The following is a 27,435-nucleotide window of genomic DNA, read 5'->3' as shown; positions in this document are numbered from 1 at the left end:
ATACGTTTATTAAATCAGGGAAGACTATATTATAAAATTACGCAAAAAGTGAAATTTAAATACCAGATGGGCAGCTGAACAAATTTAAAAAAGAGTAGCAAATAAAAATTGAACTATATTACGAAAAATAGAATGCCAATTTAAAATTTTAGCTACGTCTTTAAATTGTTTCAAAGTGTAATAGGAACAATTATCTGTTACCTTCAAAACGTGTTTGTGGTTTTAAAGTAAGTTTAGAACGAGCACAGTTTGTTACAAACATTTCTTCTTTTTGAATCATTACTACTCATAAATTTTAGAAGTTCTAAACCACCATTTTTAACAGAATACAGGTGAAACGGAGTATACACTCTCGTGAAAAGAGAAAGTTTTTCAAACATTTCTCTAAAAATCGTTTAAAATTTGTTCGTGCCCTGACCCATTTAAACAAGCAAACATTAAACAAAAGAGTACTTGCACAAAATAACATTTTTATTGACAAAAACACATTTATGTCTTACTAATACAAAAGACGTAACATAAAAGGACAGTTCAAAGAAGATAAAAGTGTTTACCCACCATTACCTTATTGACAGTAAGAACTGCATCAAATTATGTTTTATCACGACAGAAAAGACTGCAAAACATACGTAAGATTACCTTTATAACCGAAATTATCTAGGTTTGTATTGAGATTCATTTGGGAAACTATATTTGTCTTCCTCTTTCAGCAAGGATCTAGTATTTAAGCAAAAGGATTTAATGTAATTTGTTGTTCTCATCCTTAGCTCATTCTGTTAAAGAGAGAAGACATTTGAAATTCTGGAAAATACATTTTAATATATCAGAAGAAGCATATATGGCGAGATTATTCATATTACTCACATGATATGATGCAGTTCTTGCATGTCGTAGCTAAGCACACTGTGCTGTCATTAAAGATTTTCGTACCAAGCGAAATCTTTCGTATAACACCATATAAGGAACTTAAAATACCCGATGCAGTGCTTAAACGTAATATTCTCAGACTGTATCGTTGGATGAGTTGTAAAAAATAATTTAACTTATTTATGAAGTAAATTTTTGAACCTAGAAACAATATGAAGAGAGTTGTAAAAAATAATTAACTTATTTATGAAGTAAATTTTTGAACCTAGAAACAATATGAAGAGAAATTAGATGAAATGTTTAACTAGCAACTAAATGCTCAAATTTCATGACTTAGTCGAACTTATAGTGAATGTATGCTTTTTATGTCAAATACATTTTACGCATTTAAGCCGATTAGCATATATCCAAGGCTAAAATTGCTTTAGAATATTCCGCTGCAAAAGTTTAAAACTCATAATTAAAAGTAAACATGAAATTCATGCATAAAATTTTAATTTTTTTCAATGATAAAATATTTCAAATAAAAAATGAGGTTTAAATTTATCCAAAACATGCAAAATGTATTTTAATGAAATACTAATGAAAATTAAAAAAACATAAGAAAATATATTAAAAATCAAAAAGTGGAAAGCAATTTTGCATAAGCAAATAGCATTGTTTAAAATATTTAATAACTATGCTATTTTAAGGAGTAAGAAATATTAACGTATCCTTAAAATTGCATAAAGTATAACTATCTCATTACATAGCGTGGAAATTCATTAAGATATCAAAATTTAAAACTATAAAATTGGTCATATAATATATTTCGCTTGGCACATAAGTATAAAAAGAAATTAGGAATCAAACACCGAAATTACAAGAGCACGTTCACCTTGATAAAGAAAGCATTCAGTAGAAGAAAATTCAATTTTAATATTATCACCTCCATAATTTGGCTGAAAAGTCCATTTCCTGTAATCTCAAGAGCAAAGAACACCAGAATTCTCCAAAATAAAAACAAGTAATATTATTTGGCAACAATTTTAAATGACCATAAAGAGGTGAGAGCTTTGTTTCGCTTATCGCACACAAGATTTAAAATAATCACGAAATAATAAATTGTTTTAAGCATGCTTCATATTTATTACACACATCTTTCATCAATGAAGATGTAGCATTGATTCAGTTAATTACTTGAACTTCTGAAAAGCTTTATGGCATGATTGAAAACTCTAAGGTACTTATTGTAAAATTTGAAATTCATACAGATTTAATACTTGTACACATGAAGTTCAATCACATGTCAGGACAGTACACTTAAAACAATAATTCATTCCTTGGACTAATTTATGGCAAAAAAGAGCTCAATCCACACAAATGTAAGAGTTCAAAAGTCTTGGCATTTATAAAATTAGATGAAAGATATCAGGAACCGTAGAATTGAAGATATTAAATAACAGTTAAAACGCAATCACATTCTAAATATTGTTCGATAAAACCAATTAAATTAAAATAATCCTAGGATGGATCACACTATGTTATCCACGATTGCTGTCATAGCCTGTGTTTCCAACCCAGGGGTATTTGACGGGACAAGGCTGGCAAGTCTTCATGTACCTGACACCGCCCTGGTACCATACATTGCACACTGTTGGAGAAGGACAAGGTGGAGGTCTGTCTAGTCGTCTGCAATTGAATGGTTCAAAATCTTTTAGTTTATTTGATGGAGTTGGGTTTCTCATCCACTGGATGAGCTGCCAGTTGGTAACTAACCAGACATCATCTTTCTGCAAAATCTCATCCAAAAATTTCATAAATCCTCGTCGATGATGCTGCGTATTAAACCATGCTGAATGATAAAACAGACCAAAAGGTGCTCTATTTGATTTATAATGTCTATTAAAATTCTTCATTAGCATTTTGGTGACGGCTTCTTCATCTTGAGGATTGGAGCAAGCATCACCCATGGAGCAGCGTCCTCCCCTTAGGTCCACCCACATGACCATGCCAACTTCCCAGAGTCCTGGAAACGACTTTGTTGGACAAGGGAAAATCATACATTCGTGGCTTTGGGCATAATCGAGTGTGTAAGGCCAGAAGGGAGGATTGTTCTCGTACACAGGCATGGAAGAGTCATAGGTGAAATTAGCATCGTACAACATTTCAAACATCTTGTTGCCACCGATTTGGAGGAAAGGTGCGCGCATTCCGCGTATATCTTCCATTTTGACTCCACCGTACATGTGCAGAATCTCCCGCTGTCCGTGAATCTCACGCATCCATTGATTCTTTGAGAACTTCTCACCGTAGCTATGACTGTAAAAAAAATTCAAAGAATTAGTATTATGAAAGCAGTAGATTACAAAGACAATTTTAAAAAATTTTCTTTTAACGTAGGAAAGAGTCTCGTGCCGAATCCACATCTATGAGTAATTAGTATTTACGAGAACATAACTAAATACACGTACTAGCCTTTCTAAGAATCAACTTTGCGGAGAACCAACATCATATGGAACGATGGCGGTCTACCTGAAGAGGGTTCACTGTAATCAGAGATGTCAGTCTGGTGTACGGTCTTTAAAGTTCTCTTAAATTTCATACAAAAGAAAATCTTTTTGCACCTATTTCATAACTGATACTCATTTAATTTTCAAATAACGGTAACATGATTTAATACATTAATTAAAATTAACCCCTTCGCACCGACTGTCACGTATACGTGCCAACAACGAACACACTTATCTACCGGCCGACACGCAGGCGTGCCAGAACATTGTTGCGTTTTCTACCGACTGTCACGTATTTGTGCCAGTACCTTGGAACGTTTTTCAAACTATAATTTCTGCCACAAGATGGCACTGTATGTCCATATGGTTTCAGATACATGTACATTAGACCTTCTACTCGAAATGAGAGAAGCATGACTCACATACACGTGTTTTTGATTATATAAACAAACGGGGAACTAAATGTTTCCGAATGGCGTGATTTATGACGTCTCTTTAAATCGCACTTTATTCGCACGTGGTAGTTGTTTATTGTAAGTAGAAGTTTTATATGCGCTAAAGCGTTGAGTATTTCGGTTTACAGTTCAGTTTTTAGAAAATAATTAGATCTTGTTAGAGTGAATTCTTTCTGTTTTTACCGTTACAATGTCGAAGCGTCGAAAATGTTTAACAGAGCATGAAATAGCAGAAATGATGCAAAATATTTCAGATATTGATTCTGAAATTCAGATATTCTGATATTGATTCTGAAAGATTAACTGAAAGACATTTTCCAAAACTTTGTTCAGAAGAGACTGATAAGAAAATGAGACGACGATGCTTCGTTTGTTCACATTCCCAGAAAAATCCTCCAAAACGGCAAATGAGTTATTACGAGTTCAAGGAATGTAACGTAGGACTGTGTGTAGATCCCCGTTTTAAAATTTTTCATACGAAAAGAGAATTTTAAGTAATATATTTAGTTTTCAGATGTATAATGTTAAAAGTCATACAATGGTGAGTAATTAAAATAAAATGTGTAAAATATGCATTTAAACAAGAAATAAGGTAATTAAAGTATACATATAAAAATATCTATAAAGCATAAGCCGTTTAAATACTCTATAGAGCATTATTAAACAATGCGTTGATACTTCGGAGATTTCATGGATTTAGGCTTAGTAGCAAAAAAGCCCCCGGCCCTGGAGAGACGCTCGCGGAAGACACTGACGGCCTCCGCGATAAGCACGCGTTTTCGCTACCCGGCTCGAAGGGGTTTTAATATTTTGCCTTTTTCATAATATTTATATTTCATAATATTTATTTTTCATAATATTTGAAAGATAAATAATTTAAATAATTTCTTTTCAAATTTTTATGGGATAAAGACACGTCTAAAAGTAATTAGATAATTAATGAAAGCGTCAAAATACTGAAATTAAAAGTGCTGAGCTGAAAGTATTTTTCTATAGAAATTAATTGGGAATGCTTCTACAGAAATTAATTGCGAATGTACGTAAACGGGGAACTAGTATTAAAAATGTTGTGCTGTATTTCAGTTTTGATAAATACATTTACAGACTATTAAGAGCAAAATCCGAAAGCATTCAGATTTTAATTGTCGCCCAAAAGGTTTTGTTAAGGTTTTTTTTAACGCTCTCCCTGAGCTTGCAGTCTTACCAGTCTGTTGTTTAACTTACTCCAGCTAACCCATTGCTTTGTCTTTTTACTTTATTATTAAGTATCATTTTCTTCGCACTTATGTCATAAATTCAACAACAAAATTGAAAATTTTTAAGAACAGCCTAGTAGCATAAGATTAAAATTTCCGATGTCGTGGCAAGTGTTGGCATATATTTTTCTACTTTAGTTCCTTCTCAGTTTATCAAATCAATATTCAGTTTCCTTAGTAAAGGGTGGCTTGTAAAACTGTCTTTTTATAATTGTTTTCTGCCTTAAATTTATTAATTAAATGTCACGTCCTTCATACTTATTCCACATATATTTGAAATCAACATCAAAATTACAAAATATTTCAAAACACCATTTCTTTTTAAATTTCTGATAGACAGCCTCACGCACTGGAGATAAAAAAAGTTTTATTCTCTTCAGTGTTGCCACAGTTTGCTTCGAAATCGCCGAGTTTGTTAATCAAAAATTCCTTAGAGTTTTACAAAATATGAAATAGGTAATAAAACAAATTCCAAATTAGCACTTCTAGGTGCCCATGTTCGACAATGTGACGAAAGAGTGAAAACAACGTTATTCAGAATTTGACGCCTCTAGGTACCGTTGCTTTTTCACAATACGAGAAACATACATACATGTATTCATGCAGTTTTTATTTAATTTCTTTAAATGTAATACAGGGTGATAATACTTGATGACGCACGATTTGAAAATTCATTCGCCGTTTACAGTGGATGACGCAAAATCCCGTTTCGAGACCAATAGCCCATTCGGGCTAATATCGTTTTGGATTAAAAATAATTTCTCATACTACCAGAAATGTATGTGTATATGTGTATGTGTGATTATGGCAAAGCCTCGAGGGCTATCTGCCTAAGAGGAGGGATGCCTTTCATGGAGGACTTTCCAAGGGAAACTGGCTCGTATACACACCAGAAATGTATGAACCACTTGGAAAAATTCTTTTAAAGTGGTATTAGATGTTTTAAGTGCTATTGAAGGCACTAATCTTTTCACGATTATATATTTGATTTAAGATACTTACATAACAACTGATTCATGGGTATTAAATAATTCATAATTAAAACTTGGAAATATATGAAACGTTTTCTTTACAAACTATGCGGATAACGTTTCGGTTTTCAGTAGACTTCAGCGACAAAGTTGAAAGAATGAGTAATCCCACTGAAGCTGCAAAACTAACACGTGGACAATAGTTCTCAATTTGCTTTCGTGGTAACGGCGTCTGCTTACAGAAAGCTTAAGTGGAAGTCTTCAAATTTTATAGTAATGGAATACTTGTCATTACGAATTCAGTGACCGAACAGCAATAAAATGTTCATGTCATCCATATATCTTAAAGTAGTCTATTGGAAACAAAAATGAGAATGTTTCTTATTTTCTTATTTATAATTTGATGCATAACAAGAAATCTCATCATATAAAGAGTACAGATCTGAAGTCGTATCAGGAGTTAAAAAAATATCATAACGAAGAATGAAAGAAGAGTTGAAAAATGGGGTTTGAAAAGTCAGTTTCTACAAAGCAATCCAAAAGCTTTACAGTGTATGTGTGATTATGGCAATGCCTCGAGGGTTATCTGCCTAAAGAGAGGGATGCCTTCGTAGAGTACTTTCTAAGGAAAACTGGCTCGTATTCACGTTACACATGGGGAAAACCACGGAATCGCCCATGCAGCCAGCCCGTTCGCGGGATTCGAACTTCGGACCGAACTACCAGTGTTCAGCGACTTTACCGCTCGGCCGCTGGGGGCTCCAAAAGCCTTACAAATATGTCAAAAAGATTCATAGTCTCAGAAGGAACAGATGTCGGAGACCAAACTGTTATAATATCATTTCCCCTCAGATCACAACTTTTTAAGAATTTCATCTCAAAAGACGCTACACGCAGTTTGCAAAAAGGACTTCATGCATTGACTATCCATTTTCAAACTAATAATGCTTTAAAATTTATATTATAATTAATCATACGCATATATGAAAAGTTACTACTTGTTACGTGGCTATTATAAATGATCTAAAAGTGCAAAAAAGCTTTAAAAAAAGGCCCAAAAAATAGGTAAGTGAAAATGTGTATAAGAGCTCATTAAACTGACCGAGTCGTTGAAACCAATGTCAGGGATATTTTCAATATAAATTGTTTCATGAAAAAGCAGAAAGAAGACACTTCTATACCAATGGCTTGTTACATTACATTCATTAGATATCCTGCTTTATCATGGTTATAAGAAACTTTACTTATATCCAGGTAAAACGGCAAATTATATTTTGTGCCATAATTTCACTTTTATGCAATGAAAGCATAAAAAGCATTACTCAATATTTGAGACCGTTTACTCGTACTTTAAGAGTTTAAAAAGAATGGTGCATTTCAAAGTACAACTTACGTGATAGAATGGGATGCTATTTCGTGGCCCTTTGAGTATAGAGTCTGAACTTGGCCGTAATCTGTCCATTCATGTGACACATAGAAAGTTCCCAAAATAGGACATCCGTTAGGATTTGCTCTGCCTGTGTTGAAAAGTTCGTCATAAAGGTCGTTGTTGAGGTCATTTACAGCATCGTCGAATGTCAACAGAACGAGCTGAGGAACTTCGTTCACTCTAAGACCCTCGGGGATGTCTGAACCTCCACAGCGACAATCTGGCAGCCTGCACTTTCTAGGGTCACACTTCTGGGCTTGAGTATAAGGTTGAGGTGTTGGATATTGATTGGGTGGTCTAGATGGTGGGCTGGTTGGAGTTGTAGCAGCGTAAGACGGTTTGGTTGGTTTGACAACTTGACTAATAGGAGGACGAGTTCTAATTTTAATAGGTGCTGGAGTTGTGGTTGTTGTAGTCGTAGTAGTGGTCGTTGTAGACTTCCGAGGTCTAGTAGGACGAGTTCTAATTACTACATTAGATCTAGTTGTTACTTCAGGAGTTTCCTGTCTTGTATAGTAATCACCAGTGAAATGGTCTTGAGAAGTACCATATTCATCATACTCAATAGACTTTTCATCAAACCTTTCTGGAAATAAGATATCTTTTACTTGAGGATCTCCAGTTTGCTTTTTGTTTGACTGTTCATTTTGATGATTTGGATGCCTCTGAGAAAATGCACTTTCTTTCTGAATATCGGTAATGCTTTGAGATTCAATCACATCTGGTATTGTATCGAGTTTCTTGCTTTGTCTTTGAACTCCGGTGTATATCCCAAAATTCGCGTTTACAGAATCGAGTTGGAATGGCTGATCTAAAGTAATATCTTCATTACTAGTATGGAGAGGAGGTACGGTACCAGGCTTTCTACTTTCTTCGTTACTACTTCGATCTCTGGTTTCTGAATACGTATCTTTGGCACCAGTGGATACAGAGGGTACGACTTTTACATTGTCTTCTTGACTATTTTCTTCAAATGTCCTTGACACGTCCCCAATTGCACGACTAGGTTGTTCTTGAGATCGACTTAAGGGTGGAGTATTTCTGTTAAGTTCACGAGTACCTGAAAATTCCTCATTAAAACGCCTGAAGTCTTCTTGTCCATCACGATTGTTCTGGGGGTATTCTACATCTGGATCTCTACTTCTACCATTATTTAAAATAATATCTAAATTTATACCATTATTTTTCTTCTCATCTGCCTGATTATCTATTCTTGTCAAATCAATGACCCTTATATCTTTATTTCTTTGATTATCTTGTGATGAAGGTTGTGTTCGTAGAGGAACCTCAGATCCGAAATCTGAAGGATGGTCATCAAATTGTATTTCCGGAATTGTGATATTAGAAGTCCTCAGATTACGATCATTGTTAATATTGAGTTTCTGGAAATCTATTGTATCAGACGTTACTGGAGGAACTGCAGGTTTGCTCTGAATGCTTGCATCTTTATCTGATTTTTGGCCATTTCTGGAAAGCTCTGAATTTGGAATCCTTTCTATGAGGGATAAATCTGAATCCTTAGATAATTGTAAGTCTCTAGCTAATACAGCACTTTGATCAGGATTTTTGCGTACTGGTGTTATGATATCAAAACCGCCATAGTCAATGTGATCTACGTTATCATCAAAAATAGTCGGTGGTGGAGTGGGGAGTCCTTTTTTTCTTTCTTCAAAATCGTAATTTAATTGTTTACCATCGGAATAATCTATTATTACATCTGGATCTTTTGATTGCCCATTATTTGGATAACTTTCCAAACTTCTAGGCTTAGTGGACAAGCTTGTTTCTTTATTACGTTGGTAATCTTGGTCCCGATCTTGATTACCAGTATTTGCATTGTAAATTGGCTTCTCAAGTACTCGGAAATCACCAAGTCCCGGCAAATGCGCCAATCCTCCGAAAGCATCCAGACCATGACCACCATCTGCAATATGAATGCCACCTTCTGAATCAATCAGAGGTGGAGCAGCTTCTTCATATTTTGGTTCTTGAGGATCATAATTATCCAATGGTATCTGAAATAAAAGATTATCGTTAATCAAGAAGAAAAAAATATTTTCTTAAAGATTGGTGCTAATTAGTTTAAGGAATGCCTCTAAAATAGTATCTTCAAAATTATCTTCAGCTTAAAAAGTTTCAGTTTAAGCACCTGAACAAGTGCCGGATGCTTCCTTATAATGTAAAACTTACTGAAACTGAAAATTATTGGAAATTTCATGTATTGTAAAATGTTATTTACCTTTTACAAAATAGCCTTAAAGCAGAAGAAATTAGTATAATTGGCATTATGGAAATTAGTACAATAAACTGCAGTTTACTAAACACAGGTAGGTATTTTATACCCATGAAAGAAGGAAATCGGTATTATGTTAACATGCAAGTCTATTGAAAGATTTAAATAGAATGCTCCTTAAAAAATGAAAAAATTAGTACTTGTGGATAGATTTTAATGTACAAGGGAAGAAATAGGAAGAGCAAAAATTCCGAATATTGTTAACGAGCCATTCCTGATGAAAGAAACAAAATGGAAATCCTGAAAATTTTTTGTTTCTCCTTTTCGGCAAGAGCATATATCATTAACATCCAATGAAACCAAATATTTTTACTCTTTGAATAATAGAAAAAGGAAGATGCGCATCTAGATGCATTGAAATATAATTATAAAAATATTTTCATACTGATGGATTGAAATTTATAATTACAAGAAATATTTTCATAATCATGAATTTCAATATAATTACAAGAAATATTTTCATACTTCATTTAAGGCTTTAAAATAACTGGAGCCGCAAATAAAATTTAAATTAAATTCAGGACATTTAATTAAGAATCATTAACTACAGCTCGTTCTGAACGGAACAGCATAGGAAAAAAATCATCGTCCAAAAATTGCGTCCAAAAATGTAGGACAAAATATTCACCATAACCTTAGCAAAGTTTAATGTTATCAGCAGAGATGTGGATTCTAAAAACATGTATTTTCCTTCATTGCATATTAAGTGCTTATTCTGCTTAACTCATTGCATATTATGCTTAACGTTTATAAAGGGCCCACCAGCGGTCGAGCGGTAAAGTTGCTGAATGTAAATAATTCGGGTCGAGGTTCGAATCCCGCGAATGGGCTGGCTGCAAGGGCATTTTCGTGGTTTTCCCAAGGTGAAACGTGTATACGAACCAGTTTCCCTTACAACCCTCCACGAAAGCATCCCTCCCCTTAGGCAGAGAACTCTCAAGGCTTAGTGGGCAAATAATTCGGTTTCTCTTAATCACATAAACCAAAACAAACTTTTTTAAGAAACATTACACAAATTGCTAGGATTTGTGTAAATGTGAAGCGTTTGTTAATATAAGTAATGGGAAAAATCAAGAAAGTGGTTTTGGTGACGCCACAATAAAGAATTTGTATTTGCTGAAACTCTAAAATGGAATATAGGCTAAAAGTTTCAGACAATGTAGTATCTGTTTCTTTGATGCACATATAATTTATTAGATTATTAGATTACGGTAAGGCACTCGAGGGCTATCTGCCTTAAGGGAGGACTTCGTGGAGGACTTTTTAAGGAAAACTTGCTCGTACACACGTTACACATGGAGAAAACCACGAAAACAACCATGCAGCCAGCCCATTCGCGGGATTCGAACCTCGGACCGAACTACCAGTGTTCAGCGACGTTACCGCTCGGCCGTTGGTGGGCCGTTGCACATATAAAGTTATACACAATTAAACAATATTTAACTATGCTTTGCAGGACATTTGACAGTTCCGATTAAATAGCTGTATTTAGAAAAAAAGGATGTTTCATATATATTGACAAAAATGGTCAAACTTTTGTACTTTCATCAAAGAAATTAATTCGCATCAAGAATAAAATCCAACATTTTGAAAAACTAAAAAAAATGAAGTTAAATATTTTATGGAGGGAAAAATATATCTGATTATATTTTGATTCAACAGAAAATTTAATTCCGGGAACTCAAAGAGTAAAATTAAAAGAATTATCACAAATGAAATTATCTACATCGGACTATATAGTATTCGAAAAAAGAGCTACAAACTTCATTTCCACGAATAACAGGTCAAGATACGGACTTCCAGTTACAAATTGTTTTAAATAGAATGGAAGAGAAATAAATGGAAACAGTTTAATTATTGTGGTTTAACTATTTGTCCTACATACAGAATTCAACATTTTGTACGATTTCCATAGAGCAAAACTTCCATTCAATAAAACGTTTATGCGTTTGCAAGTTTCATACTTTTCCATGAAGATTCGCAGATACATTATGCAGTGAATTTATGGACTTTGTTTTAATGATTTTTATTGTTATTATCATTAAACTAAATTTAAGAAGCAAGTTCTCAGATTTTAAACGAAATTTACAAGGAACTTAAAAAATGCTGTTCTGAAAGATGTTTTCTCCATACCATACTAGATACAGTACCATATTAAGAAAATATCACTCGTTATAAATATTCATCAAAGTACGTACATTACTTCGAATTTTGCATGCTAAGCTATTCAGCTTATTAAATCTTAACTATTTTACCTAGTGCACGTGTTGCTCGATGGAAACGCCATAAGATTTTACATTTTATAATGTTCCTATTGACAAAACTGAACATTTAGTATATTATGACAAAGCACATTAGAAATATCTGCTTCAGGGAAGGTACGCCTTCGCGGCGGAGTTTTCAAATGAACTGGCTCGTATACGTGTTACACACGGGCAACGCAACGAAAACGCCCACTCATTCATCCCCGTTTGCCTGCAATCGAGTCCAAGTCGAAACTACTAGTGTTTAAGCGACTTTATGCTCGGGCGTTTGTGGACCCATTACTGTACGGTATTCACTTATTTTGCTGCTTTATTTTGAAAACTCTTGCAACTAAGCACATGCCTAGGGAAATTTAAGGAAATATGGCTTCTAGATAACTTTTCGAACACTTTGCACTATAATTAAAGAAGAAAAAAAACCGAAAGATTTCATATTGCACCCAAAGGGACTTTAAAATTTTTGTGAGAGACCTTTATCTATTAAATACGCATCATGTTCTTCGCATATTTTAAAAATTTCCGATAGACAGCCTCGCGCGCTGGAGGTAAAAATATTTTATTCCGCACAATGTGTTGCCACTGCTCGCTTTGATATCTTTGAGTTTGTTAATCAAAAATTCTTTAAAGCTTTATTAAATAGGTAATAAAACACACACAGAATTCGAGCTTTCACGTTCCTATGTTCGGATGGAGGATTAGGTTATTCAGAATTTGATGGCTTTATGTACTATCTTTTTTTCCTACAATGCAAAAAACATACATTCATGAAGATTCTTCATTATTTAATTTCTTTATATATAATACAGGGCGATAATATTTGGCGGAAAACATTTATATCGTGATTCGCCGTTTATAGTGAAACACCACGAAATGATGTTTAGAACTTTCTGAGCTATCTCCCCTTTAGGCTAAAAATATGAATTAGGCATGATTTGACAGACTATAATATGCATCACTATCAGTACTTTTATTACCTCCAGTGGTGCAAAATAAATGTATAAACATGTGAGCAATTTTATGAAGTTTTAAATAGTCTCACCTTGCTGTGCTCATCACTGGCATATAGCGGATCTTCCGAGGCACTTTCTGACGAATCTTGACCAGCTGCAGATTTGTCTGAATAAGTCGTTTGGCGGTTTTGTTCGTACTGAGAAGAGGCTGTTGTGGCTTCTGTTGTGGATATTCGCTGAGGAGATTTCGTTGGGTATGGTGTTTCACTCTCTTTTATAGTTTCGGCGCTGTTTTTGGAATAATCTTTGGACTCTTGACTGCTATTATCATCAAATTCTTGGTAATTCGGCACGGAATCCATTTCAAGGTTCTGATGTTTTAGCTGAGTCTGGGAATCGTCGCTGGAAGCTGTTGCAGACGACTTACGACTGGAGCTGAAGATCTCATCTTCGACTTCTGAAAAAAAAAGATGTTCTTAAAGTTTCTTTGTTAAACATTTCATATTTGTAAGAAATAATATTTTAGGAAAATTAAATTGACTAATGTTCCTATAAACGCATGGAAGCAATTTAATTCTAAATAGTTTCATCCACAAATCATTCAATTTATTATTGAATTAGTTGTAGAATGTGAGAAGGATACAAGTAATATTTGATGGAATAAAAAGAAGGCTGTTGTTTGGTAATAACTTAAAGTCTCTTATTTTTACAATAAACAGACTTCAATACACGCTAATGCTATAAAATTTCGTCAATAGCATAGAACTGTTAAATAACTATGGATTCGACATAAATGCATAAAATGTATAGATAATAATAGTCATATATTCTAAAAATAAGGTATTAGTTACTATTGTTTGATAATAGTTTAAAAGTCTCTTGTTTTAACAGCTAACAATCGTTCAATAAACTATTGCTATAAAGTTATTTCGTCAACATCCTACAACTGTCATTTAGCTTCGGCATCAATGCATAAAATCTACGGATAATTCTATCATAAAATAAACATTAAACTCTTTTAAAAAAATTTCCCATGCCAGTGGCATAATTACACATGGCGTCAATGGCAGCGAGAGAATTGAAAAAAAAAAACTTCAATGTGCTATGTAATTACAACAGTTTGCAGCCATCTGATGTTAGTGTTATTTGTAAGCTCAGGTGTTGTGCCTATTTGCTTAGAAAGCCATAATTGGCGAGTATCCGCTAGAATAATTGGTTATTCATGTAAACTGAGCACTGCAGTAGACTTAGACTAGATTTGTTACTTTTAGTCTTGTTTAATGCCTACACTGCAAACCTCGTACAACTCAATTACAGATGATTTATACTAAAAGTGCTTCTCAGAAAATGTATGATATTTAACCAGTTAATTGTGATTGACGAGTGTACTTATCATGGAGAAGCGGCACGAATTTGTGTATTGACGAGTATACTCGTCATGCGTATAAAGCAGTGTGAGCAACGCGCGTATAAAGCAATGTAATAGAAACAGAGAAATAGAAAAGAAACCGGAGCTAGTGATTGATTACAATAAAAAAATGGGTGGAGTGGATATGAGCGACGGAATTATCATAGCGTATTCCACAGCAAGAAAACGACTTAAAAAGTATTACTAAGATATTTCTCCAATTCTTAGACATTATGTCTGGATGCATTCAGATTATATAAAAATAATGGAGCATTATCGGAGCATCAATAATGGAGCATCAACTTTTTGCTCAACTTATTGACTTTTGCAACGTATCCAATTGAAAGAAATAAATCGACACAAACTCGGCCATTTAGATCTAATATAAGCCAATTAGGCGAGAATGGTATTCCGAATTATATACCCGGAACATCGAGAAAAAAAAAAAAAACCTTACGCGAAGGTGCTCGCACAAGTAAATATTAGTAATAAAATTTTCAATTTTATAAAATAAACCCATTTTTTTCATGCAATATCTTACCAGCGCAACTTATTCTGCGATTGACGAATATCCACGTCATGTATATTCTGGTATAATATACATGTCATATTCTGGTGACACAAAACGGTGCGCAACGACGGCGCCACAGTTAACTGGTTAAGAAAACGTAAGACTGCATTTTAATACAATACTATGCCCAGGACTTGCATGAATATGAAAGCAATATTCTAGGCAGAAAAATGTTTACGATGGTGTGATATTTTATTATCATTATATCTCTGCTAAACTATGGCAAAGAAGTCTGAATCTTTTGTATCCAAACAGCTATTAAAATATATTCGCGTTGCAGCTACTAAGTTAACCGCGCGAATCATTGCTCTTATACATTAAAAATATTTTCCCTCTGAATTTGGAATTTCTAGTGTAAGAAATGTGTATATCACCTACAATCACACGCAAATACCGATATTTGTTCGGGTAAGGTTTACAAAAAGAAGCAATTACTTTTCTAAAACAATTCCTCTCCGTAAATGTAAGCCAGATCTATGTGTCTAGAGCTTTCATCTACCGCCGACACAAAACGAACATTTGTACAATGTATTGAACAAAACAACACTTTTGTTCAATACTTTGTTTGCAAAACTTACTATGACGTCTACAACAATCATGTTTTCCCATTGGTGATAAGCCGTATAACACTGAAACGGGACAGGAATTTGAAATATTCCGCAGGATTGTCTTAATACAACAGTTGAAGGAAAGGCAGACATTATGAAATGGAAAATAATGATTAGTTGAATGTGTATTCTACAGCATTCAACAGATGATTGACAATTCTCGAAATAGTGTGATGAAAATTTTACAACTGTACCAATTTTTGAAGTAGATTTAGATTATTTTCTAGACGATAAACAGCATCTGTGTAGTAAATACCTGGTTGAGGAATTTTACAAAAAATTACAACAAATCTACACTTTTAATCGCATTAGACACCTCTAGAAAATCTGAGAGAGAAGGTGGAAAGCTCTTTGCTGAACACATCAAACTTTGGAAGTTACACAGTTCGAAGAATTATATTTATTGTTCTAAACTCTAAATGCCGACTTCTGACATGTCTGTACAAGGTCAGGTAGAGATCCCCTTCCCTGCATTGAAGGGAAGTCGCTATTTGTTTCCGAGCTCTCAGCTTCCTAAAATTTCCTGGTTTCATATTATTCTCATATTATTTCTTTTTATTATTTCCTAACATTATTCTCATTATTTCTCGTTTTGTTATTATCTCAGCTGTTTGTTCCACAATACCTTTTTTTTTTTGTGTCATATGTATTAAAAATATTGATTCGTGTTTCTTATGTTTTATGATGTTACGCAACAGTCCATATAAATTCAGCTTATCAGCTTGGGAGCAGTGTTTCTTGAATCTGAAAAGATAATTTTGGACATCAGCAAAGTTGCTTAGAATTGATGTACAGCAAAATTTATGTACCTATATGTTTACGTAATATTTTTAAACGGATATACATAATTTTGAAAACAGGAAAGCTTTAAATATATTTTAAAAACTATTTAAAATTCAATGAAAATTAAAAACAAAAATTGGAAGATCTATGTTATGGACAGTCTTACGTTTAAAAGATTTTTGTCTGCGAAGTATTTTTGATATCAAATAATATGGGAACCGGAAAGTAATGTTTCTGCGCATGTCGACACAACATGCTTAAGGCAGAAGTGGAAGCAAATCCATGTCAAACACTCTTAACCAACCTTGGTCGACCATTCAAGAACATTTAAAGCAGAATGTAAAAATAAGCAAAGCAGGTGTTTGAGTCCCCCATAATCTGTCCGAAGAGAACAAAGCCAACCGATCCGCGGAATTATTCATTTTGAATTGCTGAAACCTGGACAAACTGTTAATGCAGATCTTTATTGTGAACAATTGGATCGAGTGAACCAATCTTTAATCGGAAAATATCCGGCGATTGTCAATAGAAAAGGCATCATTCTGCAACACGACAATGCAAGACCACACTGTGCAAGACGGACACTAGAAAAAAATGAATGAATTGGGCTGAGAGGTGCTGCATCACATGCCATACTCGCCCGATATCGTACAACACTCTCGTTCCATTTATTCCGATCCCTACAACATTTTCTTAGTGCCAAAAAATTTGAAAATTTGAATGATGTCCAAAATGCCATCTTGAGATATTTTACTCAAAAACCAATTGATTTATATCGGTCTAGGGATTAAAAATCTGCACACTAGATGGCAAAAGGTTGTTGATAACGAGGGCGATTACATTATTGATTAAAAATAAAAAAGTTAAAAATTTATTCGTGTGAATTTAACGTAAGAAAGCGACATGACTTTCCGGTCCCCCTAGTATATCATTTTTGTGTACCGAACAACTGAGAATATCAAAATGCGTAGGAATTGTGATTAGCCTTAGAAAAGAATATTAAATATATGGGTTTTTATTCATCATTAAACATTAACATTGTAAACATTAGCACTGGCACAAAAATTATCTTTCATGATTTACATAAAGCACATGTGAGTTAAAACTATTGCACAAAGGACATGATAGATATTTATTAATTTTACCTTTCAGACAATCGACATTCCTGGGCCAATCACATGTTTGAAGTTCAAGGCTAAAGTGTAAGCCTCCTGTGCATTTTTCATGTAAAGCATCTCCAAAAACGCACACGTAGTACTTAGAACAGTCTCGAGAATCTCGATAATATCCGAATTGTTCAGGGCATTTGAAAGTATCTTCGGCAGAAATCAAGCAGAATGCTAGAGCTGTAAAAGAAAGAAAATTAATAGAGCTTTTGCTGTCAATATTTACAAAATAAAATACAACGAGATTACTTAATATTTTATAAAATGGTAGGTAAACATGCAGTTAATTACCAACTAAATTTAATATTTTATAATATAAAGATTAGTCTTATTTCATTAGTTATAAATTAAAGAACAGCGAGTTCATATATTATTTTGTAATGTAAAAGAAAATTATTCTTTTATCAGTAGCCTAACCGATAAGTTTACAGAAAACTGAAGGTCGCCATGAGGATCAATTTCAGGTGACTTAAGTTACCTTTTCATAATTACATGTATTGTAATATTGCAAGAGGAGAAGATTTACATTAAATCACATTTTTCAAGAAAAGTAACTTTCTAACGCCTTCCCATTATAAATACATAACTTAGATTTTACTTTTGCTGGATATCGATTTCAGAAATGCCAGTACTTTTGCAAAGCATCTGAAAGCCATAAATTTAGAGGAATTTGGGCTAATAAGTGGATCTCAACCTGAAATTTACGCAGTAATTGTGGGTCGAAATTTGGTCCCGTTTGAAAGACGTATTCTGAACTATCTAAACTTACAGCGTTATTTTGTTGCATTCTAGGTGGTGGTGTATTTAATTATGGCAAAGCACACTAGGGCTATCTGCCTAAGGGAAGGGATGCCTTCGTGGAGGACTTTCCAAGGAAAACTGGATCGTATACACGTTAAACATGGGGAAGCGGGGGAAACATGGGGAACCTCCAACCACGAAAACACTCATGCAGCCAGCCTGTTCGCGGGATTCGAACCTCGGACCGAACTACCAGTGTTCAGCGACTTTACCACTCGGCCGCTGGTGGGCGTTGCATTCTAGAATAAATAAGCAATCTTTTTAGCCCAAAGGGGAGTTAGCCCAGAACGACTATTAGTCTTGAAACGGGTCGAATCACTATAAAAGGCTGTATTACTTTTCAAATCGTTGCCATCAAATATTATCGCCTTGTATTACATTTAGAGAAATTAAATAATGAAGAATTTGCATGAAGGTATGTATGTTTCTCGCATTGTGAAAAAACGTCGACACCTAAAGCCATCAAATTTTGAATAATGTCTTCCACTCGAATATGGGCAACTGGAAGCTCCAATCGTGAATTTCGAATTTTTTTGTGTATTTCATATTTTTAAAACTTTAAAGAACTGTTGATTAAGAAAGACAAAGATTTCAAAAGAGAGCAATGGTAACACATTATGCGGAATAAATTGTGTTTACCTTCAGCGCGCGAAACTCCGTAACGGAAATTCCAAGGGCTTTAAATATTTTTAGCTCAAATGCTCTCGAAACTTGCATTGTATGTGTGAAGGAAAAAAACACGCCTTTGGGCGTTTTATTTTAGATTTGGGGTAACCAGAAGAGCTGTTAATCTCACAATATAATCTTGCGCTGAATCGCTAAAAGCGTTGTACCGCTTATCAAATTGTAGCCACCAAATATTATCGCCCTGTATTATACTTAATTAAACAATGAAGAATCTGCATGAAGGTGTGTATGTTTCTCGCATTATGGAAAAACAACATACCTAGAAACAACAAATTTTGAATAATGTTGTCTTCTACCCGAATATGGCCACCTGGAAGCTCGAATTTCGAAATTTTTTTTGTGCATTTCATATTTTGAAAAACTTTAACGAATTTTTGATCAAAATGCTCAATGATTTTAAAGCGAACAATGGCAACAATTTACGGGAAAAAACATTTTTATCTCCAGCGAGGGAAGAACCGTCTATCGGAAATTCTAAAGATATGCTGTTCTTAATTTTTTTTCCCCAGAGGGGCGTTTAATCTAAATGCTCTCGAAACGTGTATGTACGAGTAAATGGGAAAAAAAAAAAAAAAAAAAAAAAACGCCCTTTTCGGCGTAATGCAAAATCTGAAAGCTTTCAGGTTTTTACCCACTTTCTTTTGTACTTTGTGCCTTCCTCTTCAAGCAGCTTACTTTTTCTGCCTCAGTATTAAGATGCCATATAATAATTACTTTCACTTTACAAACACCGTTTAGTTATATACAGATTTTTATATTCTGAAATTTTTCAGTTAATGTTAAATGTTTACCCAGTGAAAATATTCTGAATAACCTTAAAAATATCCCAAGTCAAATGAAAAATTATCGGAGAATTATCATATGAATTGTCGGAGAGCGAAATGGCATGTACAGGACTGAATACATTATTTTATTAAAGTGGATAGTATGTAATTAGTATAAACGTAATGAATAAACTACTTAAATATTTTGCTATTAATATCTTAAATGCTCACCGCCAAATATCTATACCTATTCTTCTGCTGAACTGCGATATTATAATGAGTTCGTAATCCCAACACGGAACTGTTTTATTGATAAGCTGCCATATAATGTGCAATAAAGTTCACATAATGCTTAGTTAATGAGAACCAAAATAAAAATTACTTAATTTAATTAATTTACTTGTAATCATTGTCTAGTTAATTGATCAGTAATCGATCTTAAAGATAATAAATTTATAAACATTTTGAAAATATTTGCTTCAAGATTCGGAATATCATTTATCTAAAACAGTAGAAAATTATTTTATCTTAGAGTATTCAACCATCTAGCTTCACCTGAAACACCAAAACAAACTTCCCTTGAAATCTGCAGCTGTATCAACGAAATAAGGTCGGGACCTGTACCTTTTCTCATTTCTCAGGAGTATCATCCATTTTATGCCAGATTACGAAATCCTGTATGTTATTATTAAGACATGCACGAACAACTGATTAGTGAACGAAAGCTGTCTCTTTTTTTTATTATTTTTTTTTAAAGAACGAAAACTTCGCCTCTGGTTAGATAACGTCTTCAAAAATCACTGCTACAACCATGTTGAAGAAGTTAAAACCGAAACCAGTTTTCCTTCGAATCCAAGCACGCAAAATAAAAGTCATTTAACTGCCATTAAGTGACATTTTTAGGGTTGAAATGTTCCATGGTACAGACACCGCGTTAAAAAATTCAAATCGCAAAACCCCCTTTTCCTTTCATTTGCGTCGCCTTAAAATATAGGTCATCTTCTTTTGTCTTCGCATGCAGGCAGAATGCTCAGTTTTTAATTCACGAGATGATGCACGCAATGCATTTTAATACAAGCTGGCTGACAAGTGACCACATTGCCCTAGGAGATGAAATTTTGAGTGTTGAACTCGTGACAACAATAAAAGGGAAAGTTGGAACAATATAGTATTTTTGGTTTGCGTTTCTTTCTCACGAGTAACTTTGATGTGAATCAAAATATCAACTTGAATAAAAAGTACCTTTCGCTGAAAGCGCGCTCATCTTAAAAGGATTACGTCATATTTACATATCACATGTTAAAAGAATACTACTAGATTTAATATGCAAGATCAAATTTTCATTATGCAATGATTTCACGGTTTTCAGCTTTCTTCCTGTTCTTACATTTATCATATGAGATTTTGCTCGCTTAAATTCATCCGATTCAGGGAAATTACACGAGCTTGTATTACTAGCTGATACCCGCCCGCTGGGCACACTATCTATTCGAATATGAACCTAGACTTTTTATATGGACGAAATGTCCAATTTCGAATTGATAATTAATGTAATTTTTTTTTTAATTTAAAGTCGAGAAATATAGTGCTAGTCAGTGAATCTGTCATACACAGATTTCCACATTACCCATGAGGTACTGTGTATTGGGATGAGTTCCCATTATTTAACATTGTGGGATCCCCAGTAGGCCTACACCACGAAAAATTGACAACATAAAAATAAGGTTTATATATATTTAACTGTTATAACTTTAAAATTTAAATAACTTTAAATAAATTTTATGTTTGATATCAAATTTTTTAATCAATTATAATTATTTTGTGCTTGATTTGTTATGTATGGCAATTTTTATAAATAACAACACTTATTTTTCAACACAATAATTTATTTCTCTTAATATTTATTTTCGTGAAATTTATGATAACTTCAATATAAATGTTATTAACCTTATCATTTAAATGTTGTTTGCATTCATGGGATAGAAGCGAGTTATTTACCAGTTGAATAATTTTAAAGGAAAATTCATTCATTTAAAATATTGCATTTCAAATCTAGTTTTGGCAACAATAAATAAAATTCGGAACGTTGATTTGAAAACCAAATGTATAAGAAGCTTCTATTGTGTAACAAAAATCTATTTTGAGCAGGATTTATGTAAAATTCGTTCTTAAAGCGCGTCTACATCGTGGAATGAGTAACTATGCAAAATTTCAAGTCAATCGGATGAATAGTTTCGGAGATTTCGTGACGAGTCTGTGGTATTTCGCTTATATATATATATATATATATATATATATATATATATATATAGAGAGAGAGAGAGAGAGAGAGAGAGAGAGAGAAAGGGGAGAGAGAGTTTTTTTTTTTTTTTTTTTTTTTTTTTTTTTCAGGTTAGATTATTTGATTACGGCAAAGCCTCTAGGATTATCTGTCTAATGGGACGGATGCCTTCGTGGTGGACTTTCTAAGGCAAACTGGCTCGCATACATGTTACACATGGGGAAAACCACGAAAACACTCAAGCAGCCAGCCAGTTCGCGGGATTCGAACCTCGGACCGAACTACCAGTGTTCAGCGACTTTACCGCTCGGTCGCCGGTGGGCGAACTCGAATCTGGATCCCTCGAATACGCACCGAGTGAGCTACCGTTACACCACGAAGCCATGCTAGAAAGAGGAAGAAAATACCTTATATACTTCTGGCGTGGCCTTTTATTGACACGATACCAACTTATTTAGTTAGGAGGGTCGGGCTGCGTCCACTTCTGATACCTTACATACTCCCCCTTTAAAAGGCGACTGGGGATTAGGGAAATCTGGTCGCCAAATCCTGGTGGGGCTAGATTATTGTCCACCTCCCACACCTTTTATTTCGGGCTTGTCATTAGCTTATTTTTGAAGCAGGGGACATGAAAAATGCGCATTGCCCTCGTCGGGACTTGAACCCTAGACGCAGTACTATAAAAAGTGAAAACTCAAATTTTCTTTGAACTTTTTGAATCAAAACTAAGAGAGTTGTGCGAGTTAGGCCCATTTTTGATTCTGTTAGTTTTACGTCTTATTGCATGAAAACCATATTTTAAAGTTACACCAAATTCAAGATTGTCGTGTTTCTAATTTTATGTTTCATTTTGCGTGTTTATCTTCCGTTTCCATAAGGAAATAATTTTGCTTCCAAAGAATTATTCAAATATTCAGAGTCGAATACGTTAGCGTACATGTGCATTTCAGCGGAGAGATTGTTGAGCGGATATAAGCACACAAGGAGTTTGACGATTTGTGTGCTCGTACTCCTTCATAACATTTGCGGCGGTTTTTCGCAAAAGTTAGATACATTTTATTTAACATCAGGTAAAATGAGTAGCCACGGACTTATGGATGATTGAATGAGATGCAGAATTGTCGACAGATTGAACACAGGCCAGTCAAAAGCGCAGGTGGCTGTAGAGTTTAGTATAACTTCCAGGATCGTCTGCAATTTGTGGAAACAATTTGAGGACACTGGGACCATATCGAAAAGATTAAACCAAGGTCGATCCATAACGAGGATCGTTATTTTGCACTTTCTGTGAGGAGATGCAACACTGCTACAGCTTCACAGCTCTCACATGAGCTGTGAGCTAAGTGTGAGCTCACTTGAACACGAATTTCAGGGTCTACAGTTACCTGAAGGCTTAATGAGATAAGGCTGTATGCCAAAAGATCCACCTTTTGCGTCCCGCTCATTGAAGCACAACAGAACGCCAGTTTGCATGCTGCAGACAACATACGCTTTGCACCAAACTTCAATGGAGTACCGTGCTTTTCAAAGACAAGTCGAGAATTAAGCCTAGACACTAATTCTCGACATACCTGTACCTGGAGAGGGCTTAGAATATAATATCGTCCTCACTCATCAGGGAAAATAATCATTACAGTAGCGGAGGTGCAATGGTTTGAGCAGGCATTATGTTGGACAAGAGCACACCCTTGCATGTGTTTGACAAAGGTTTCCTGGCTGCTATGAGGTATAGAGATAGAGATAGATAGAGATAGAGAGCTTAGAGTCCTATATTCGACTTGGTTTTAATGTCTTGTGTTTAATAATAATCTTAGGTAAAAACGTTCAATTTTAGCCGCTCACTCTAAGCCTTCTCATCGACTCTATTTTATCTTTAGCTATTATGCTAGAACTTCTTTAATCTGTGGCGTACGTTAAGCATTACATAAGTAAAGTAGCAAAAGACTACAACGTTTTTTGCAAACATTTCTAGAATCTTATGGATTAGAACAAACGAAATTAACGTGTCACAGAATTTCTAGACTAATGGCGGAGTTTCAGAAAATTTGAAAAATATAACATAAAATTCTACTGTTGACTTTGTCTGTGGACTGGAATATCTTTTAAACTGGTTAAAAGTTAAAAAACAGAATTTTAAATGCAAATAAATCCAGTTGCTGACTCTGATGTCCCTTCATGAGGATAAAACTACGAGACTTGTTTAGAGGACAGGGCAAACTACTTGTAAAAGAAAACAAAACAGATGTCCTTTAAAATTAATGCATATTCAAACGAGATTAGAAAAGTCACCGCAATAAAAAGTATGTGCATCATAAAGCAAGTTGAAAAGCTGGTTTAAGTGTAGACATTTAAATTCAAAGTGGATTCTTGAGAGAGAGAGAAAAACCCCCTTCACATAATATATTTAGTATTGACTTTTAAGCAAAACCTACAAATTTCTAAAACTTTCTCATAGTATATTCATTCAGAAACTGATATGAGACAGATATTCACTTTAAAGTTAAAAACGCCCTTTTGTAAGTAAAGTTTTAAAACTTTCAGATTTTTAAAATTTGTTTTAATATTTTATTTGTTTTGTTTTAAACTTTAAGAGTATTATAATTTTCAGACTATTTTTATACAAGCCATTTGAATTACACATGAAATTTAGTAACAGATATCAGGCACACATGATGCATCAATGCCAGCAGTTCCATTTAAAGCAGATTTTAATACAGTTTACTCAAATTCCTCAAGTTAAAATTTCTTCGATTCATTCCTCTTGTTAGTCTGCTTTTATTTCATGTTATTTAAAACTTGGAAAGGGGAATTTAAACTATTAAGTTACTTAAATATAACAATACGCACCAGGGCTACCTGTCTCGGGGAAAGAATGCCTTCATGGAGAACTTCCTAACGTAAACTTGGCTTTTCTTCAAGTTACACAAGAAGAAAAGCACGAAAATCATTCATGCCGACAGCTCATTTGCATGGGTCCAAATCCAGATCGAACTACCAGATTTCAACGGTCTTTAAGTACCACCAATGGCCGAATGGTTAAACGTTTAAGAATTTAGTTTATTTCATAAATGATTTAGTTCAAAATAAAACACAGCAAGGCAAACGCGCAGAAAATGAAACTTAAAAATTCGAAAACTTTCCTTGGATAAGCATCATACACATTTTAATATTTATATAGTTTTGTTTAATTGTTAGATTTTTAAAAGTTATAATTAATCTGATAAGAAAAGCAGGTTAAAGAAATAATTTAATGCTAATAGTCTACTACTTGATTAATCATACATAATTAATATAGCATAAAACATAATTTGATACGATACACATTTAGACCGCAGGTTGTTTGGAAATTTGTATAAAGATTCCCAACTTACATACATAGAAAAGAAGCTCTCATTTCGAGTCTGAAAGTAAACAACCTTCGAGCCAGGTTTTTTACTGGAATGATTTTCTATACAATTAGTATATATTCCACAAACCTGACGAGAATCCATAATGAATTTCCTACTTACTATTCTCAAGAGCAAGCAAACACAGTTATGGCTCAAATTGCTTTAATGATATGTAAAAAAATTATGGATACTTAATGGAAAACAATGACCGGTATCTAAAATGCTTTGAGCTAAAGGAAGATCGTTTGAAACAAATTAATGAGAAGTAGTCTATTTAAGAAATAAAGATTGAGAAACACAAACTAAACACGTGGAAGTTATGTTGAAACAGTCACGATAAATGCCTGAAGCTAAACCTGCAGAATCTTTAGGCAGCTAATGAGAAGACCTGATTAAAAAAAAGATGAGACTGAATTAAGAATTGCTCAGTCAGATATCATTAAATATTACCACGTAATCCTTGCAAATGTTAAATAGCTTAAGTTCACGCCGGGAAATAATGTTATGAATCTTACTTCACGGCACCAATGTTATATCTTAAATTCATATAAAATGTTAAATATGAAACTACTTGCCGTTAAAGGGAGTGATCGTATAGTGAAACGTGTACAGCATTTTTTGCGTTGTGAAAAAAAATGCATTCCGGGACCGCGCCGTGAGAGGATCGAAAACATAAAACATATACAAGATATAAAGGAAAAGTTCATATTAAATATATAAAGAAAACATACTGTAAGAGGTTCCAGATTAAATATCAGTTTATTCAATTACGACACAATTCGTACAACACAATAAGAAAAATCTTAACCTCATCTGAGAGTCTGTTCATTTAAATTCATAAAAAAACTTAAGGTTTGTCTGGTGATTTAAAAGAAAGGAAAGGGAAACAATTTATGGCCTAGAGTTAAATTTTAGATTCGACGTTGTTTTTACTGCTAAGGACGTTTTTGGAAAAACTTGCCTAAAGTTCCAACACACCAAAAAAAAAAATAATACTTATCTTGAGTGGAGGAGAGCTCATATCTTAGCTCTATCCTTACGTCACTTGGCAAATCCGCAAGACAGACTCGAACGGCACGACAATAAATTACATCAGCTATACCGTCAAATCTTACGCCTGCTACTGTTTTCCATAGAAGAAAATTATTCCCACTGGAAGCAAGAGAACAGCTTACACCGCACGGCTGTCTGCCCAGACTCTAAGCTCCACCAAGGAAAACGTAGACAATTAAGCTAGGCATTTTAGAGAACGGCTAACGCAGGCTTCCAGTTGCCTAAGGTGACATAATTCCTTCTGTTTTCAAGTCGGAGTTCAGAGGACATCGTCCTGACTTTTGCCGATACAGATAGAGACCCAAGTCTCTGTTAATTTTTTTTTTCTTATTCGCTCAACAGTTTTTTTTTCTTCGCATTTTTGAGAAAACCCGCGGCCGGGGAGCATAATTGCCGCTCCCCGCCGGAAGCACTGCTCGATGCCGACTAAATCTTTTCCTTTCTCCGGTCAAGAGTAAGTGTGTCTCGCCTCTTAACCAAACGCGGCCGGGGAGCATATTTGCCGCTCCCCGCCGGAAAACACCTCTCGGAGTCACTTACATTTTGTCCAGCAAGCCCAAAAATCAGCGAGTCAGTCCGAGAGTCAGCCAAAAGTAAGTGTGTCCAACTCAAATTTCCTTCTTGTCCTTCACCAAACGGGCTCCCACTATGGCTTCACTTATCGCCCCCTTAATTATGGCAAAATCTTCGTTTTCAACTCCAGAATGCGGAAATAAGGGTGATCGCGCATGCGCGCCCTTCTTCACTTAGCCAACAACCGGACCCTCAATCGCCAAAAACCTGAATGACTTACATTGAAAAACAAGTAGCAACCTTTGACCTTTCCGTCACGTACTTTCCTCTCTTAAGGTCAACTAACAATGAAAATTCTTTCTCGAACATTCTAAAGCGCGCGAAATCATGACTTGGCGAAAATTGCCTCCCTTTCCCTGCTTCTTTCACAATGA

The 27,435-nt window shown here is 34.4% G+C and overlaps 1 protein-coding gene across 1 annotated transcript in view; it reads right to left on the bottom strand.

The window, feature by feature from the left end:
- Positions 1–450: 450 nt before the first annotated feature.
- Positions 451–27,435, bottom strand: part of LOC118186273 (uncharacterized) — a 133,048-nt gene continuing 106,063 nt past the window's right edge. Inside the window, exons 2-5 of the mRNA XM_035356364.2 lie at positions 17,493–17,693; positions 13,067–13,434; positions 7,435–9,485; positions 451–3,168 (exon numbers count right to left, since the gene is read on the bottom strand). Coding sequence (XP_035212255.2) covers positions 2,391–3,168; positions 7,435–9,485; positions 13,067–13,434; positions 17,493–17,693 — 3,398 coding nt within the window. The 3' untranslated portion in view covers positions 451–2,390. The remainder of the gene's footprint in view (positions 3,169–7,434; positions 9,486–13,066; positions 13,435–17,492; positions 17,694–27,435) is intronic.

The sequence above is a fragment of the Stegodyphus dumicola genome, chromosome 9 (genome assembly GCF_044657685.1).
Source record: "Stegodyphus dumicola isolate Sdum_Otavi_A_Nest chromosome 9, ASM4465768v1".
In the NCBI taxonomy this organism is placed as follows: domain Eukaryota; kingdom Metazoa; phylum Arthropoda; class Arachnida; order Araneae; family Eresidae; genus Stegodyphus; species Stegodyphus dumicola.
Note: the sequence above shows the minus strand (reverse complement) of the source record. Positions and strands in the feature narration are given on the sequence as shown.